The sequence below is a fragment of the Rhinolophus sinicus genome, chromosome 1 (genome assembly GCF_057876585.1).
Source record: "Rhinolophus sinicus isolate RSI-liver-muscle chromosome 1, RSI-T2T, whole genome shotgun sequence".
NCBI lineage: Eukaryota > Metazoa > Chordata > Mammalia > Chiroptera > Rhinolophidae > Rhinolophus > Rhinolophus sinicus.
This window is the reverse complement of record NC_142501.1, coordinates 21,004,907-21,025,215: the sequence shown is the minus strand read 5'-3', so window position 1 is coordinate 21,025,215 and position 20,309 is coordinate 21,004,907. Positions and strand designations below refer to the sequence as shown.

The following is a 20,309-nucleotide window of genomic DNA, read 5'->3' as shown; positions in this document are numbered from 1 at the left end:
AAAGTAGAGAAGGGATTATTTTGAAAAGATTTGTGATCGTAACTTTTGTCTAGTAGAATGACAGCCAATAAGATTTATAGAAAACCCACAAAGTTTTTATAAGTTATATTGGTGAAAACAATGCCAGTTTAAAAATAAAAGGAATGGAAATAGTATAAAATGAAAGGAAGTCTTTGGATGCTAGAACTAGTGTGGGCAAGAATCAAACTGAAAAGATTCCTTAGTTTTATACATAGGTTGCTTATTATACAAAAAAAGGATGATTCAGAGGGGATAAGGCGCCAGAGGGCAGAGCCAAGAGCCATGGAGAACAACTCTCAGAGAGTAGAACTGAGCCCTACTCACAGAACTGGCAATATGTGCCTCATTGGAATTCAGAATTTCTATGGACTGACGACTTTTCCATCTCCCTTTAATGGAAGTTTTTATTGTAGGTAATCTAAGTTTGTCTGATTAGATGATAAATATGTGAATGGCAGATCACCTGTCTCTTCAGTTCACAGGTCCTTTGCTTCAGGCATTTGCCTTAGGAGACTCAACTGCACCTGGACTAATTAAATGATGAACCTCCAGCCTGAGACTAGTGCTAAATGGGATGAAGCTTTTGAAGAATCTTGGGGAGAGGTGAATACATTTTGCCTGTGGTAAGAATGTAAATTGTTGGGCTAGAGGAAGACTATATTTTATAGAGAGAGCCACAACTGTATCTCCTAACCCCACATGTTCGTCTAGAATCTTGCCACTCCCCCAGCATGAAGTAAAGTCTAATATTTCTCCTACTGAATGTAGGTGGATTAGTGACTAATTTATAACTAATAAAGTGTAGCAGAAGTGATGCTGTATGACTTCTGAGGGTAGGTCAGCAAGGCAATGCTACTTCCATCTTGCATCTGATCTGGAACGCTGGCAATGGAGCCCTGTGTCACCATGAAAGTAGCCCAGCTGCTCTGAGACAAACATGCCTTGAGGAAACGTGAACAAGCTTGTGCATGGAGCTCTCATGGAGGAGATACATGGCCAGTCTCCATCTTCTCCAGCCCCACACTGTTCTAGCTCAAGCTACCATCTGACTACAACTGCATAAGAACCCTGAGACAATATCAACCAGTGAAGACCTGTCCTGAATTCCTGAGTCATGAGATAATTATTCCTATTGTTTTAACCTATTAAGTTTTGGGGTGACTAGTTGCATAGCAATAGTAACATCTCTTCTAACTTAAAAAGAGACTTCACATTTAATTCCATTTTTTTTAACACTTATAGATTCTGGACCTTCATTACTCAGCTTTATTTTAGCCTGTACGTAAGATTTGGAAAAAAAAAAATTAGCTAGCTTCCACCAGGAAGTCTAAATTTGAGGTCAAAATTGGTTTGAATTCGTTTTTAATTATCATTCATTACCATAAACCATGGAAATTTACTTAATCCTTTTGTTTTCCCATCTGTTAACTGGTGATAATAACTATGAGAGAATCAGCATACGAGTTGAGTGAGTTAATACATAAGAATGACCCCTACATATTGTCTGACACATAATTACCTGGTTTAGTTCTACGGTCTACCTGGTGACAATCCATAGGGATATCGCTAAGGAAAAATTTTGCACATGGCCATCAGATGGTATATGCAGTAGAGGGAGATGGATAGAAGCAATGGCATTTCATCCGACAGCTGGCACATTACCTTGTCCTTTTCATGAAACTACCAAACATGTCTTCCCTTCCCTGTCAGCAACAAGTGAGAGACTGGCTCACTGCTGTACCCAGCCCTTAGCACAGTGGCAGGCATGCCCTAAGTGTTCAACAAACACTTGGTGAATGAGTGACAGGAGTAAGCTATGAACATGAACTCATCTGTAAAAAACAAACAAACAACAAAAAGACAACTAAGCTAAAGACACTATTTTATCTCTCTCTCCATGAAGCAAAACTTCTTGGACTTTGAATTCCTTTTAGGTAAGGGCTGAGACTTTTATGTCTGTATCTCAGTGCCTAACAGTGACTGGAGCAAAAGAAGTGCTCCATAAATACTGGCTGAATAGAGGAAAAGAGTCGTTCTATCACATACCCCCTAAATACACAGAGATACTGCCAGCATTTGGGGCCATTGGAAAAAGTAAACGTCTGCTTCTCTAGATCCATTTACACTTAAGATTTCTGAAATAAGGGATCCAGTTTACGTGAACTAATAACAATTATAATAGGTGAAAATGGTGTACTTTCTAAAGTATTTTACAAATATGATGTAAGATGATTGAGACAGGATAACATGGTGGTTAAGAGCACAGACTCCAAGATAGAATGTACAGAAAATAGTCCCGTTCCCACTCTCTTCTAGCCATATGAATATGGGCAAGTCAGTGAAAGGCTCTGTGCTTTCGTTCCCGTCCATAAACCACAGGTGAGAGTAGTACCTACATAGGTGCTATTGTCATCAAGATTAAATGAGCTAATAATACAAAACATGTACTAGACCATTGCTTAATAACAACAAAGATGTCATCACAAACATCTAATTGAAAATGACAACTTTTATTGCTGAAATGAAGGAAACTGTTTTAACTACTTTAAAATTATTTGGAATTAAAAAATGAATCTTGTTGAGTGAAGAAAAGTTCTTCATAAGGCTTTAGAAGTGGTTACATAAGTACCTAGAGGCCTCTACACACTACAGGGAAAGCTAGAATCTTCTGCTTTGAATTTGTCAAAATGAACTAAAAATAGATGAAGAATAATAAATACTGAGCTGTGAGTGCTAGTGACAATAAATCTACGCAGACCCACTGGGTTATGCCAAAACATGTTCCTAACTAAATCTAATTTGGTTGACTTTTTCTGTTTAATTAGTGAATTCTATAATTATGTGTTCTGAAAGTACGGATTTAATACCACCAAGGAGCACTAAAGCCAAGTAGAGAAAAATACTAATACTTCTAACTTTTTTGGAGGACTTGCCTTCTTGTAAACAATGCAATTAACCATCTAGAGCAGGGGTGTCCAAACTTTTTTCAACGTTTTTCACCAAGGGCCATATACGGTAAAATACACAAACAGCGGGGCCACTCACTCGAGGTAAAGTACGTACTGCCTCACCTGGTTTATTTAAGTAAACTAAATATATTTTTGGAATTTGCTGCGGGCCAATTAAAAATGGATTGCGGGCTGCAGTTGGCCCGTGGGCCACAGTTTGGACACCCCTGATCTAGAGGAATCCTTATTAGCCTGCATGATGAACGCTGTGAGAAAGTGAGGCATTTCCACTTCTCTTCTCATCAACACCTGAATGAACTAGTCTGATTGAGTTAAACCTAGAACATTTCCAATGAATACAAGCACGGGGGCCTACCGCAGACCTTCTCGTGGGAGAAAAATTATTATCATTGGCAAAGCAGACACAGCACTGCATGTCTTATCCCTTCTAAGCTCTTGGTTACCTAAATATTCAGAGCTTTCACCAGCTATGTATGTAGAGAGGCCTACATGTTTCACAAAAGCAGATATAAATTACAATCGGTGCATTCATTCTTTCAGAGTGACATCTGGATACATTTTGTTAGGGTATACATTTTTTTCCCTTTCATTTCTTCTCTCTCTCTCTCTCTCTCTCTCTCTCTCTCTCTCTCTCTCTCTCTCGGTAATTAGAATGCTAGTAATTGCTTAATCTTGTCCTTTTTAGAGATGTGTTTGAGAAATACATGTATTTGGGAAACAATGTCATATCATGTAATATCAACAAAAGTGGGAACTTTTTTTCATTAATAAAGGAGGGGTAAAAGAGCCAGTTAAGAAATGAGCAGTGGGGCACATAATTGTATTTCCTAGCATCTATGGAACAATGGATTGTTGCTACAATAGAGAAGATTTTGAATGAGCTTAAAATAAGATTTGACTGATTCTTAATGTATTTTGTTATTATTAACTAGAAAAAAATTACCTTTGCCCACACTTTTAAAATTTGTACTTAAACTTACTTTGGCTTCCTTATCATTTTTTTCAGATTAGTTCTTGTTGACTAATTGCTTTACTTCTATCCTTCATCCTTCTCTTTAATAAATATTTATTAGGCAATAATTCATTTACTGACACTGTACTAGGTGCCTGAGATTCCAGTAGAAAGGCATCTAGATCTATGATCATTAAGCTTATAATACAATAAAAACAAAACAAATAAACAAAGGCACTTAGGGTGGGCCCCAAATCCAATGACTGGTTGGTTTATAGGAGGAAAGGACGTAGAGACAGAGAAGGCTATGAGAAGATGGAAAGAGAGACTGGAGTTATGCTGCCACAAGCCAAGGAACACCTGGAAGCTAAAGAGGCAAGGAAGGGGTTTTCCTGAGCACCTTCAGAGGTAGAACTGCCCTGCTCATACCTTGGCTTCAAATGTCTAGCATCCAGAACTGTGAGAAAATAAACTATTGTTTCAAGCCACCGAGTTTGTGGCAGCCCTGAAAAACTAACACAGACATTGACTTTGAAGGACCTGTGGGTCATCGAAGTGGGGAGAGGTCCAGGAGAAAGATGAATTTAGAGGTTTCAAACTCCAGTTTGGTTTGGAGATAAAACTTTCAGGAACATCAGCATATGATTGAGCAATCAAGCCATATAAGTGGCTGAAGTCAGCCAGGGGGCAGTCTGTGGAGTGAGAGAAGAGGAATAGTCTAGAACTCTGAATAGTAACCTGGTAGGAGGGAGCAGAGCTAGCGATACTCACAAAGGGATACCAAGAGGGAGACTGAAGAAGTAGAACGAAGACTGGGAGAGTGTGGTGTCATGGAGCCACAGGTTTCACTGGTTCAGTGAAGCAGATTGGTCAAGTTAGATAAAGGCATCATCCACTATATTTAGGAAGAGACAATCCTGGGGATCTAAGATTTCAGTGCAATAGTGGAATGGTTTTGGAGGAGTGACCAACAGATGAGAAAGTGAGTCCAGGAAGTATAGACAACTCTTTCCAGGAGGCTGACCGTGAAAGGGAGGAAACCTACTGTCACTAGAGTTAGACAAAAGATTAAGGGAGGGCTTTTCCTATGACTTAATCATCAGTATTTGAATTTCCTTTCAGATGATTGTGTTTATATCTAATGAGGCACCTCTGATGTTTAGACAATGATGATAAAACAAATAACACAATACCTATTGTTGGCCATAAAACTGCTGACTAAATTATAGCAAAACAACAACATGTTTTACAGATACAAATCTGAAAAGTCAGTAAATGAGAATCTGTTGGTAGAAGTTTCCTGCATAATTTATAAGGAGGCTAAATTGTAGGCAGGATAATGTTTTGAAATGCAAAACAGCTGACTCATAGTAGAGATGAAGAATACTGAATGACCCATGAAACAATATCTTATTGTCACATACAGGGCATAGAAAATTCAAAACTGATAAGGCATCAGTCATCTCAAAGTAAAACGGCTTTAATGAGGGTGAGTCATGGTGCCATCCAGGGAAATGAATCAGGTGCCCACATGCCCAATCTTCTTCATAATTACAGTTTTTCCCCCTTTTAAATTAAAACTTAAGAAAGGTAACAACTAATGCCCCTGTGGAACAAATTTGGCCAAGTGGAAATATACAATGGCCTAAGAAGTAAAATGAAACTATCAAAGGGATGCACCTTTTCCAGCAAGGAAAAAAGAGGAAGAGAGAGAGACAGGGAAGGGATGGAATGGGAGGGGAGGGAAGGGGAAGAGAGAGGAGGGACAGGGAACCATTACTTTAAATGTAATGTCATGTCTGCTGGCCCCAAAGACTTTCAAATGCTTTTATTGTATACTCTATTTCAGCTTTGACCTTCCCATCATGGAATAACTCCAGTAGCTTTTTGTCAACATTAAAGTCTTAGATATTGTACCCGAGGCTCCTATGGTTTTCTGCTCAAGCATCCCTGTCCTCCTAGCCCCTTCCCCTCTAGCATCATAAGTCCCGTAAATTCTATACCTTAAATATCTTACTTCTCTTCTTCCCCAGAGCTACAGCCCTGATCTAGGCCGCCACTGACTCACTTATGCCAAGTCTCACTTATACTGTCTCTCATCCCCTCTACAAGAAGCTACAGCACAGCAACAGTGAATTTGGCAAAATGCAAATCAGTTATTCTGCTGTTTAGAACCTCGGGTGGTTTCTCTCTAGGGCCACAGCAAGCCTGTTAGAGCCTTTGAGAAATTTGAAAAAAGGTAACCATCCCCTCAAGCAAAGAATGAGTCAGATTTCAGACCCAATCCTTCCCCACCCCACACACCCCCACCCCAGGCTTTTTACACCTTGTAGAAAACTGCAACACCCTTTGCCCTTAGAATAAAATCCAGGCTCTTTAAGATGGCTTGTGCTGCCCTCTACAACCTCGTCTCTGCCAATCTCTGCAGAATCTCCTCTTGCCATTCCTTCACTCATGTGCCCTGGTCCTGCTGTCCTGGATCAGTTTCAGTTCCTTGAACATATCATGTTTTCACTTACATCTTTGCCAAATCTACTGCTGTTTGGAAAAATCTTCTCTCCTGCCTGTCCAGATAACGCCTGCTCACTCTTTAAGTCTTGACAGTGACATTACTTCCCGTCACAGGATGTCCCAGACGTCCTTGATTAGAGTAAGTCTTCTTGTCACACATGCCCTCAGAGCACCTATGCCTTTGCATAACACTCATTGGGACATGTTGAAATTGCTGATATAAAGTCTGCCTTCACTAGGACTCTCAGCTCAATGAGAGCAGACTTTATTTGTTTGCCACTGTATCATCTCTACAGTAAGTGTCTGACACTTAGTAGGTGCTCAAGAAACGTTTATTGGCTGAGTGAATAATTAAATGCATGGGGAAAGCCTGGAATCCTTGTTGCAGCACAGTGTGGGTAAGTTTGTCAGAAGACAGAGGTCTAGTCCTAGTTCTAGCACTAACTGACTAGTCGTGTGACTTTAAGCAAGTTTCCTTAACCACCGTGAACCTACTTTCCTCACCTTGAAAATGGTGACAAACTCAGTCCTATTGTTGTGGGGCTCAAAGTAGGTGAGACGGGACGATATTTATTGACTGCCTACCATGTGCAAAGTTCTACGCTAGGTGCAGCCTTCTACATTATCTCAAAAGAAATAAAAAGAGTCTCTAAAAGGTTATCATTCACCTAAATATCACAGTAAATGGCAAAACAGGGACTTACGCACAAATTTCTCTGGTTCCAAAGGTTCTGCTTTCTCTACCTCTTTCTCTATTCCTTTCCTTCCTCCCCGTTATTGCTTCAATATCCATTCGATACATTGTTCGAGTCATGGGACAAGCATTGCTTATTCTGTGAAACCATCTCTGACTCTCCTAGGAAAATTTATATGCTCCTATCTCTAAGTTCATATTGTTCTAATGTAATACCATTGGGCTTTAATTATTTGCTCACCACAAAGTTTGTTGGAGAAGGGACCATTGCTTTCCATTCTTGTATGCTTAGTTTCTCGCCTGGATGTTAGCATTTTGTAAGTACTAAATGAGTATTTGTTAAATGAATGAATGAACTTTCTCTATCTCGTGTTATTAATAAATTTGATAATAAAACTAATTTTTATTTAGTGCTTATATATAGTTTATTTTATAGCCAACCAGTAACTAAGGGTTCTACCACAATGGCTCATATGCTTGAAATTGCTAAGATAGTACAATGAATATATAACACCAGCTCTTATCTAATAACAAACCTCTGATTTTAAATAAATATATTAAAGATGAATTTTAAAGAATAGCTAATAATTGCTTGAAAGGGAACATATCAAATATGAGGTATGGAGATATATTTTGAATTCAGGTTTATTTTGAATTTGATAGTCTAGTTTTTCCTTCCTTCCTTCCTTCCTTCCTTCCTTCCTTCCTTCCTTTATATGAGCCAAAGCCATTAGCTTGTTTCATGTTATAGGCAAGAAAGACCAAAGTTGAACACATGACCAGCCCTCTTTGCTGAGAATCTCAGTGTGGGGACATTTTTTCTATCTAGCAGCAACAATAAGATAGAAATTACTTCATTTATATGAATAAAGAAAAGGAAGTTAAAAATTACAGATGTTTTGGTTCCAACATTTGTATGTGACATACATTTTTTCCCCCAAGTTAATTAATGAAAGTCTGGTCATTTAAAAAGTTATTTGACTAACATTTATACACAAGTCTTAGAAAATAGTTTCAGATTTCATAGTTTTCATTTTCTATATGGCAACTTCAGGGAACAAATATATTGTTAGTAAATAGCAAACTACTTAGCCTGGAGAACTTGACATAATATTTCCTGTAGTGTTACACTCTTCCAGAGGATTATAATTAATAGGAGAAATAACATCGAGTTGCAGCATACTGGCCTACAGCACGTCAGTGGACTAGAAGACTAAAACAGAGCTGAAGGTTTCCTTTATATTTAAATGAAAATGAATCCTATTTACTTGATACTCAAATCAAGAAAAAATATATAAAAATACTTTGAAATTATGTAATATATGATCTAAATCCTTCATTTAAGACAACAGCTTGTCAAAATGCTAATTATTAAGAACTGAAAGATCTGTTTAGGTAATAATCCTTCCTTTCATATGTGCTAAGTGCTTTCCAGAAGGAAACTTGAAATCTATCATTATCTTTACATAGTCAACTCCTGATTATCTGAGTTAATAAAAAGAACACAGATATCTGTGCCAATAGAAAGAACACACATACATAATAGACTTGTTTCAGATCTAAAAAAAGGGATCATACAAAAATTACATCTTTCGCTCTGAAATAAAAGTTGACTTTGCAGCATTTTTGTCTTCCTACTATACTCCATCAGTTTTTCTAGGGAAGGAGAACAATACTGTGGAAAACTCATACACATGGAAGTGAGAGCTCCCTCTAGGTCCTGTGAACTGCTTGCCAGAGGTTAGAATTTGGTTAGGGGGATTCCTTCTATACATTGGATTTCGATTATTGCTAATATGTTAAAAGTTCCCATTTTCAAGGACCCAGGTTCTAATACAATATTCTCAACCAAACAGTTGGCAAATGCAGAAATTAGCAAAAGCAGTGGTAAAGAAGTCAGTTCTAGGAAAGAAAAAAAAAGTTATAATATACCTTGCTTTGACCTTGTGAAAAAACAGAGATCACCAGAGTTTTTCCTGTTATTTTTTAAATTAAGACTTAGATATTGGTCCACTAAAATAAACAGGGGAAGGAAATTAGTAATTAGTGCACATTGCAGATATATTGCTTTTTAGAGTGATATGAATGATTTTGGCAATGCTAGGGCAACTACTTTATAATTATCTAAACAAACTGAATAGCCTCCCACTGTAAATAACTGCTATCTTTTCATCTGTGAAATCAGATCAACTAGGTAACAAAAATTTATATTAAAAATGACATTTCTCTCTGAGGCATTTTATGAAACAACCAATGAAAGATGGGCTCCATGGCTCAGAAAAAAGCAATGTAGTTAAGAGAAAGGCTGGTACGGCCTTATTGTATAGATAGAAATAGACACTCAGTAAGGGAAAGAATTCCAACAAAACAAATATTTATTCAGTTATTCACTCGTTTACCATTTACTGAGCATCCATTGTAAGTCAATCACTGTGCTAAGTGCTGGGGATACGTCTTAACTGAGAAATGGTCTCTGTATTCAAGGAGCTTACAGACACATAAACAAATACTTTTAGACATAAAATAATAGTAAAGGTATGTGAAGAGTGTTGAGGGGGGAACATGGATGAAAGAATTGTTGGAGTTAGAGAAGACTTCACAAAGGAGATTGCCCTTAGCCACATTCCATACAAGAACTGAAGCTTACCAGGTAAATTACATGGAAAGGCAGACCAAGCAGACAGAAGGATACTCTAAATCAAGAACCAAGAACTCCAAGAACAGTGTCGTTAGGAGTACACGGTGTATTTGGGTAGAAGTAAATTAGAAGTTATAGTCAGATAATTAAGGGTTTTGTTGGGCATGCTAAGGCATTTGGACATTCCCACAGATACAGACATGACATACTCGTAGAAGTTGTTAAACACTGCAGTGGCATGGTCAGATATCGGCTTGAAAAAATTAATTGCATGAGAAAAAGCCAAGTCCTGGAGGAGGGAGGCCTTGTTGGGAAGCTTCAATCATTTAGGGATTTCAAGTCTGTGTGATCCCCGATATAGTTTCCTACCCTCCGGATTATGTCTTAGGATTTTACTATTAGAGCTTTAGCTTCACAACTTAGTACCTATTAAAATGGAAAAAATGGTACGATGGCTATGTGTGAGAGCCTTAACTGAGCTGGGCTTGGGGAGGAGGGGTGAAGGAGGCAGTTTTCAAATTCTTCACTCTCAAGCACGTCTATAATCCCAGTGACAGCCGGGGGACTAGAGTGATCAGAGAGGTTTCTCCAGGCCAAAGCAGGTGAAGAAAGTCTTCTTTCGCTCAATCAAGGGAATGTGACACATTGTTTTCATTTTCTATCTCTGCATAACAAATCACAATAAACTTAGTGGCTTACAACAACATACATCTATTATCTCACAGTTTACATGAGTCGGGAGTCTGGGCATGTCTTAACTGGGTCCTCAATGAGGGGTCTCACCGTGTTGCAATCCAGGATTAGCCAGGACTGAGACCTCAAGTGAGCCTCGGGGTGCAGCTCTGGTGCTTCTGGTGGTTTACTTCTCCAAAGCCAGCCTGTCTCTCAACATGATTACAGACCTCAATGATATCTTCAGAATTCCTTCACCTTTGCCATAAAATGTATTTTAACTATGGGAATAATACCCCTTCACTTTGCCATTGGCTGGTAGCAAGTTACAGGTCCCACACACACCTTGGGGTGGCACAGGAGCACCACACAAAGGTATGGGTACAGGGGGCAGTGAATCATGAGGCCATTGTAGAATTCTGCTTATCACAGATGCCGAGAGTCAACTAGAAGAACTGAAATTGATACAGGATAGTTAGCATGTCCCTAAGTAGACAGGGAGGTCCTTGGTGGAATAAAGAAAAGACAGTCATATCCTAAAACTTCAGGTTTTGAAATCACTCCTTCGCTCCAGGACATAATGTAACAAGGCCTTGACGTTAATCATAAAATTCATTTTGGCCTGACAAATGGAGCTGATCTGATAAAGAGTGGGTTACTTTGCTGATTCCTTTAGGATGGGCAAGCAGAACAAACCTCGTAGACGAATTTCATTAGAAGGTGCCAGTTCCCTTCTTCAAATAGTTCCCTTCTCCAAACAGCTCCCCTTCCCCAAGCAGGCAAGGGAAGGTATAAAAGTAAGAGCTTTTGCCTCAGTCATGGGCACCCCCATTCAGGACCCCCTCCCACTTAGGAGTTGCAACCTCTTCTCCTGCCTCTAATATACTGTCCTCTTTTTAAAACTCTTTGCCTCTCCCTGGTCCGTGTTTCCATTCTTCGGTTTCACGAGACACGATTCCGGCCCACACTCGGAAACTGCTAGTGGATCAAACATTACCTACATCAGAATCACTACAGCTTAGAGCCAGGTAAGCAGAGAACAACTGATTTATCAAGTAGGTAGGAAGTTAACTGGGGAGATAATCTGGAACGAGTTCTGTCATGGGCTGGCTCACTATGCCATGGTGCATGACAGAAGCCTGCATTTAAAGGGTTGGGCCCAGGGACACACCACACAGGGCGCCAGTCCAACAGAGACAGATGTAGAGAAAAAGGGGGAAATGTTCTCACAAAAGAAGACTGTAGAGATAGAAGATGTGAACAGAGAGAAAGGTCTAGCACTTTGGAAACTGTTTTCAACTAAGGGTAGAGAGGGGATTGCTCCATAGCATAGACCTGTAAATACCAAGCCTTTTTCCCTCCATTAAAAAAAAAAATGTATATAGATACCATATATATGTGTGTATATATATATATATATATATATAGTATATATATGTGTGTATATATGTATATATGTAGTATATATACATATATATTTTTAAATATATTATATATATATATATATATATATATATATATATATATATATATATAAAGTTAGGTTTTCTTCTACCATTTTACATTTAGTGATATTTCAAGAGACGTAAGCAGTCTGGTAGAGAAAATCAGGAAAGAAAAACTATGGAGCAAACTAAAGTAGACAAGATAATTACAGAGAAGATATATGCAGCACTGAATTTAAATCGCAAAGAAAATTCAAAGCAGTTATATTTTCACACAAATTAACAGAAGGTAAAAGCAAGAGAAAATTGAGTTAATAAAAGATTAAATGAAAAAAAATTTCGACACAAAAACTCTCTGAAACAGTTCCTCTCTTGCCTCTGCTATAATTTTGGATGGATTAGTACTTGTGGAAGTCTGGCTCTCCCCAGCAGTGAGTGACACAGATTCCAGGTTCTGCCACCCTCCCACCCCAGGACAAATAAGACTGGAGCAAAGAGCAAATGGAAATTCCAACTCTGCTCATCAGTAGGTTCACCTGCCTGTTCTAAGCGACTCTGTGGAATGAAGATTCTGGTTCCCTGGCTGGGCTCGTAGTATCCGGCTGCTCTGCATTTGGACTGAATTCTGAGAGTCTAGGCTCTGCTGTCTGCCTAGATCTATTGTAACCACAGCAGTACAAGTAATAATAATGGTCACAGGTATTAAGCCTTTATGAAGTTACATTAATGAAGCATGTGTTATGTTCATGTATTTTTCATTTAGTGGCACTGGCTCAGTGTAATAGGGATGGTATTTTTCGTGGTTTTTTTTTTTAATTAAATTTATTGGGGTGACAATGGTTAGTACAGTTACATAGGTTTCAGGTGTAGAATTCTGTAATATGTCATCTATATATCACATTGTGTGCTCACCACCGAGGGTCCGTTCTCCTTCCATCCCCATATATTTGACCCTCTTTACCCTCTTCTACCATTCCCCTTCCCCCCTTACCTTTTGGTAACCACTAAACTGTTGTCTGTGTCTATGAGTTTTTCTTTCTTTCTTTGTCTTGTTCCTTTATTGCTCTTAGTTTATAATGGATGGTATTTTTCAAAGACTATATTGATATATTTCCATTCTTATATTGAGTTCCATTGGAAACCTCTCTTCCCCAAGGTCTATACTTGAGGCCTTCATGCCCAGAAGAGGAAGGACATACAAGCCTTTGAGAAATTTTAATAGGGAAGATAGGGAAATAGTTTGGCCTGTGTCCTGAACTTTTCTTTCTAGACTTTGGCCTGGAGAGGCTATCATGTAATAAATAGGTAATGGGAGAATATAAGGAAAGAGAAACCCGGGCTCCAAATCCTATCTAGTTTCTGGCCATGGCCATTTCTGAGTAAACTTGGTAGCTCTGCATAGTATGGACTAGTGAGGTCTTGAGGATTAATTTTTCTGAGATCTGCGTATTTTCCTTGTGAATGAGACCCAGAGGTTCCTGTGGCCTCCAGAAGGGGGCCTCAAAGGTATCTGGGCTGAAAGCCAAGTAGGCGGCCATGAGGCGGGCTTGGCAAGGAGACAGGTTACTGCAGCAGAGGCTAGGGTGGATAGATGGCAGATGTGGCAGATTGAGAGGGTCCAGTTTACCAGTGAGAGATGAGCTGAAATGAGTCGGCCAAAAAGACCTGGCTCTGGTCAGAATGATCTCGGCCTAAATACATCACCCACAGGCCACAGGTGTACTAGGGGGGATATCTACCTCCAACTATCCCTTCTGCCCTGCTAACCTCAGGCCCCACATACTAACCATTTGTTAGGAGTTTAACTAAAAGCTAATTCAAACTTTCCCCCCTCTCCTTAATTGTCTGATCTTTGCCCTCCCTGGTCACTCTCCAGGGAAGGCTTTGCCTTTAGTTCACAGAAAAAATAGAAGCCATCAGACAGTAAAATGAAATTATATAATTTCTCTCTGCTTACAAATCTGCCAGTGAATTCTCACTGCTCTTAGGACTCTTTTGGTCTTAGGATAAATACCAAAATTCTGAACATAGCTTACCCGGTCCTGCGCAATTGATCTTTTACTCCCTCTGTGGCCTCAGTGTGGCCATATTTGGACAAATAAAGTCCCTTCCCGGGAAGCTTCACAGACCCCTGCCTGAGATCACTCACACTACTCTCACAGCACTGCACGTTCTCAAATGTCACACACTGAGTAACTATACTCCTATTTATTGTATGCTGCCCAAATAAACCAATAGTCTTATTTCAACTAATTTCACTCAGAACACTAAGTTTCCAACCGATTCTTTGTACTAACTAAACCACATTGTTCTGACAGACACCTAACTGTGTAAGACATTTTGATATTTTTAAGTATTGAAAAGCAGCGGATATTTTGTTTGTCAAGCATCCACTAACCTCTATCTTGCCTTCTGTGTGATGCAATGTGCACAGAAAAGTGTTGGAGAAAAGTCAGGTGACACCAGACAGGGAAGAGGAAAAGGAAAGTATAGAAGAGCCATTTCATGATTTATCAAGAAGTGATAAGAATATACTTTTACTAAGACTTATATATGACCTTTGATATAAAAATGCTTTCCTTTTGGCTACCTAAAATCCTGGTCAACTTAAAGTATTGAATTTAACAATCAATCATTCAGATAATTTGTTTAATGCATTTTTTTTTAATGAAAATAAACCTCAAAGATATAATTATATATCATTTGCACTAACCCTTAGCTTCCTCCACATCAGTTCACTCTGCGTCTCAGATTGGAGCTTGAAGATCATGTCCACAGCCTGGCTTGGGCCTTCCTGCCCGCTGGAGGTCAAAGCTCCCCTCAGTTACCTGTGCCCAGGGGCTGCTGGAATAACTCTGTCTCAGCTTCAGGAGGCCTATTTCCAGTCTGTGTGAACTAATTAAAAGGAAGGCCTTCGTTTGCCTTTCTGCAAATCCCTGAGCAGTGTGCGAGGTCCATGCTACCTTCTCTGTTCTAATTTTAGCTCTCCGCTAATGTTTCTCCTCCCTTGCAGAAAAGCATTCTCTGCTATTAAGCACTTAAAAGTTTTGTTTTTGTTACTTCTCCCATTTGGAAAGAAGTACTTTTCCACGACTCTTTTCCTAGATTCCCTCCCTTCCATCAGTTTTCTCCAGCAGGAAGTGATGGTTTGAAACTACTAACTAAACTGGAGATATTTATCTAGGGCAGTTAACTTGGTTAGCAGGTACCTAAATGTGCTAGCCCACAAAATTCTTCATCTACATAGAGCTTTCTGGAAACAACTTTCCATAAAGAGGAAGCATCTTCTATTATTGGTGATTCTCAGTTTCTTTTCCTTCAGTAGTTTATAACACACCTGACCAGGACATTTTCATTGAGGAGCTCAGACTCATAGGTCACTCATTGTGGGGTAAGGCACTGTTTCTCAGTCTTTTACAACTGATAGACGTTACTTTTGATAAACATAAAATTATCACATAGCTTCCTCCCACTCTGTCCTTTCCTTCTGACCTCCCCTCCCACACACACACACACACACACAAAATTCACTGTCTCAGCTACCTATCAGCTTATCTACTTGGATATCCAATTGTGTTTCAATTAAAACGTCTAAAACTGAGCTTCTTCATCTCATTATCAAGTCCATCCCACCAAAGGTCAAAAGGACCCCAAATCCTTGAGTTACACCTTTGGTCTCTTTCACTTTCTTATACCCTTTCATCTAGTCCATCCAAATAATATGTTGCCTCTACCTTTAAAATAGATCCAGAATTCCACCATCTCTCATCACCTCTACTTAAAAAAAAAAAAAAAAGTTATCTGACAAAAAAGAACACCTTGGAAACCATTAGGGGTACCAAATAGACTGAAATACTTTATCAAATAGCTTCTCAGGTCACTCAAAAGTTTCATATGATGGTCAAGATCAGAGACAGCCCCATGAGGGAGTGATCCTGAATGGAACGTCACTCTCATGGGGTCCTTGGCACCTCAGGGAAGAGTGGACAAAGTATAGAAGAGGTAACCTCAGGTGAAGTTCATCTACATCATAATTTGTTAAGTAAATGGAAAGATTAATTTAAATATTATGAATGGAGATCAATGTAGAAATATAGTTCTTTAAAACAACTATTTCTTCTAAATAGTGTACTTATTTAACTACAGTATTTAAGGCTGATTTGTGTGGGGAGAGGCTAACTCAGCTGCTCCCATGGTCTTAAGACCCGGTAATTACCTCTCTGAATCTACCACCTATCATTCTAGCCCACTTCTTTAGTACCTCGACTCAAGCAATCCTTTGACCGCAATGGAAACTCCAACCTCATGATACTATTGGTTTTTCACTATTACTTGCTCCCGTGTTATCCTCTTCCACCTACTTCCCCTTCTTAAATTATATGGTAAAACATTATTCTCATTCTCTTGCATTCATATTTCCTTGCCCTTTTATTACTTCAATATACCCAATTGGCAAAACCACAACCTATGTAAAATTCAGGCCCCCCATCTGAACTGGGTTGGAGAAAAACACAGAACTACACTGGCTAATCTAATTTTAAGTTTATGGACTGTTAATGCTGCCAGGCAATCACAACATACCTCCCTTGTCCATTCACGGTCTCTTTATCCTAAACAGCTTTGGCTGTCTTTTCACTTTTGTAAACTGCCATCTTTGTTCTCAACATTCTGATTTGACTCATCTGATTAAACCAGAAACTTGAGAGCCCTCTTTGAACTCTTCTCCCTCACTGTCACATATCCAATCAGTTGTCATAACCTGTTAATTACTCTTTCCTTGTATCTCTCAAATCTGTTTACATGTTTCCATTGGTAATGGCACTGTTTCTCCCCATCGCCAATTTGACCTCATCTCCATTCTGTCTACTATATATTAATACTAGAGTGATCTTTCTGGTTAAATGCAAACCTGTTCATAACATTCCCAAGTCTGTTCAACCCCAAAGGTCTTCCCCTTTAACCACCTTTTTTGATTATTCATAAATTGATGCTTGAATTACATAATACAGTGTCTTCCAAATAGGGAGCTTTAATTACAATCCAGGCTACTTTTGAAATGGCCCTCTGTTATAATAAATTCTTTGGGTCACTTATTTAAAGTGTGTCATTAGTCTTTGTTCTATTAAATGACATTTTGTCAAGATTAATTTTTTGTACATGCAATCATTTTTAAAATGAACTGTAGATTTATCTGTTCATTTAGCTTATACTTTCAATTCAAGAAAAGGTCAGCTACTTTAGCCTAAGTACAGACCTATATTAGGCTCTTTCTATCTAAAGGACTGAAGATTTCAAATAATATTAAAGAAAAGTAATTATATTAAACAATAATTGTGATAATGTTAAGGAAGGATATTAGTTTTCATAGTTTACAAAATGCATTCACATAAATAAGGTCATTTATTACTACAACTACCCAAAGAGTCGCTATTATTTCCCTTTTTCAGAGGAGAAAACTGGAAATCAGTGAAGTGAAGTGATTTGATGGAAAATATCTAGGCAATTAATAACAGAACTGACTCTGGAACTCATTCTATTTCAATACATACTAGGTGGTAGTGCCTGCATATGGAGGTTCTTACATGCAAATAACAAAACATCAATGTGTTAAGATAATGAAATGCTACTTTTTCAAGTAGATAAATACCTACCTTAAAAGTTTTACTTGTACAACTAAAAGTTTTACTTTTTTAATGTAAAACAAATCAGCATTGTCCTTCCACATTATTACTAAATATCAGTCTACCCTAAAATTTTGGATGTATAACACGGAGGTGACATATTATATTAGGAAACCATAGTAACATGCTATTTGAAACTATTTCAATCGTTAAAGGTTAGATGTTGGTTCTATTCAAAAGCTAGAGACAATAAATAAATAAACAAGTGAACAATGTAATTTTACATAGTAAATAAGCTCTGGAAAAAAAATGATGATTTGACAAAGGAAACTAAAGCAATGTTGAAAAATGGTTAAGAACATGAACTCTACCACCAACTCTGAAACCCAGCTCTAGTACTATGGATGGTTATTTAGTTATTTATCCTCTTTCTGTGCTTCCTTATCTACAAATAACAATACCTGATTCATGTAACAGTTTTGAGGTTTAAATGAGTTAATATGAATACAACACCTAAAACAGTATATGATGCACAGTGTGAAGTATTTGCTTAAATACTCATTGTTTATTAATATTAAAGATGTTAAATTCAATATATTAAATACTTAAAATTTTATAAGTTAAATATTAAAACATTAAATATTAAAATATTTAAGCATTTGTTTATTATGTTTATTGTTACTGTTCTTTCACAACTTTGTTATTATAATTATCATCATAGTGAGAGCTCTACTTAAGATAGGGTGATCTGGGAAGGCCTCTATGAAGAAATGCATTTGAGCAAAAATCCAAATGACACTTAGTCACATAAAAATTTGAAGACAGAGATTCTAGGTGGCAGGACCCAAAGTATAAATTCCCAAGGACAGAACGCCTAGCTAAGAAGGTTCATGTGGGCCAGGATGAGTTTGCTAGAGGTTAGCTTAAAGAGATAGTCAGAAGTTTATACTGAATTTCATGGCCATGATAAGGAGTTAGATTTTAGTCTAAATTCAGTGAGACGCCATTGAGCATTTTATACATGATAATGGCATACTTTGATTTACATTTTATAAATATCACCAAGTTGCCATGGAAAGACTGGATTATACCTTCCACAGAATATCAATCTTACCACTTCCATTAATCATTATTCTAAAAATCTTAGTTTTGTTTATTTTTTCCCCTAAGGGGAAAATAATTATTTGTCTAATAATTATTTGAAGTTTGTATTGGTGCTCTTAAAAGTAGAGTCAGAGTAAAGGACTTAAATAGGTACATGCGTATACACTCATATAGTCATATGCACACTCATTTTGAACAAAGATTAAATGCAATACCATACAGACAATACTTTATGATTCTAAAACTCATATTAATCATATTTAGTGGGTTTTTAAATTATACCTCTTTGGAGAAAAGTAGTTGAATAGTTCATTTACTTTAAATTAGATACAAAGAGAAGATATTCTTTAGGTCCCATTCTCATATTTCTGTCCTTTGTCCTTTGTACCAGTTATTAACTCCTTGACCCCAAAGAAGGGAAGCGTTGCAAATGTGATTGGGTGGAACCAGGTATGGTTTACTAGTGGGTGTGGTCACTTTCCCTAATCGTCCCCTTAGCCCCAGCCTTATTTCTCCACAGTCCTCTAAGTTCACCTTGGTTTCAGTAGATTGACAGCCCACCTAGACCACACTGCCCAGCTCAATCTTACCAGATAACCTTGAAACAGGTTCTTTCTCCTCAGAGCAGCTATCAATAAAGTCACATATTGATGAGTTAGTTGATACCACTGGGTGGAGAGGGATAAATAGCAGTGGAAGAAGAGCATTTCTAAGTCTCTGGTATTTTACTACCATAATAGCATTAAATCATCAACGTCATTATCTAACACCTAAACGGCTATTAATATACTCAAAAAGAATGTTACATCCACACTGACAAAAATCATAACACCCTACACGCCACACATGTAGGTGAACGAGGAACACACAATGCAATTTGTACAAAGGATTCCTCTTAATTCCTCTAACTCATAAAGGTTTTATGAGTTAGAACTTTAAAAGTTCAAAAACAGCGCTGCATTAAAGTGAATTGCTTTACCTGTTCGGCCGGTTCCTTCAGTCTTGACGTCCGTGATTCCCACAGAAGAGGTGTGTGGACTCACAGGAGGGCTGGAAGTAAAGCTCGTACACCCTGTACATGTGTTGATTTCAAAATATTCTTGGTTGTGATTCATTCGATGAAAATCCAGAGAAGACACAATAGATGTTCGTTGTTTAGGCTAAAATAAATGAAGGTGACGACAGTGTTAACGCAATCATGTTCATCTGCCACCCAATCTCCCCATCAATTTCATCTAAGTGATGATTTTTTTCAGTTACACTACCTGGTTTTCATACTTAAAATATAATTGTGCTTTACAGAGAGACACTAAATAATTCCTTGATGAACTGAATAATGAAAAAAGAATTGTTTAATGAAAAAATATTAAGGCATAGTTGATAAAATAATTTAGACTTTTTGTTAGGTTTCCCCTGAAGACTGTAAAAGTATATTGCACAGAATTTCTCTTAATGGTCAATTTGGAAAGTTGCAATTTTAAGTCACCTTTCATTCAACTAACATTAGGCATCTGGCATTTGCCAGACCCTGAGGATATAGAATCTAATAATAAAAGCGCCCTCACAAAACTGAAGCATTATTAAGGCAGTTCTGGATTTTTTTTTTTTTTTATTCTTTATATAGTCCAAGGAATTGGTGACATTAGATATTGTCCTCAAGTACCATATGCTGAAATTTTATC

At 37.9% G+C, this 20,309-nt stretch overlaps 1 protein-coding gene across 17 annotated transcripts in view; it reads right to left on the bottom strand.

The window, feature by feature from the left end:
- The window catches only part of ANKS1B (ankyrin repeat and sterile alpha motif domain containing 1B), an 895,010-nt gene that overhangs the window by 522,449 nt on the left and 352,252 nt on the right, over positions 1–20,309 (bottom strand). For all 17 annotated transcript variants that reach the window (XR_012494067.2, XM_074326201.2, XM_074326199.2 and 14 more), the window contains one exon: positions 19,607–19,787. Coding sequence is in view for 16 of the 17 variants with exons in the window: in XM_074326201.2 (XP_074182302.2) it covers positions 19,607–19,787 (181 nt within the window). In the remaining variant the exon portion in view is untranslated. The remainder of the gene's footprint in view (positions 1–19,606; positions 19,788–20,309) is intronic.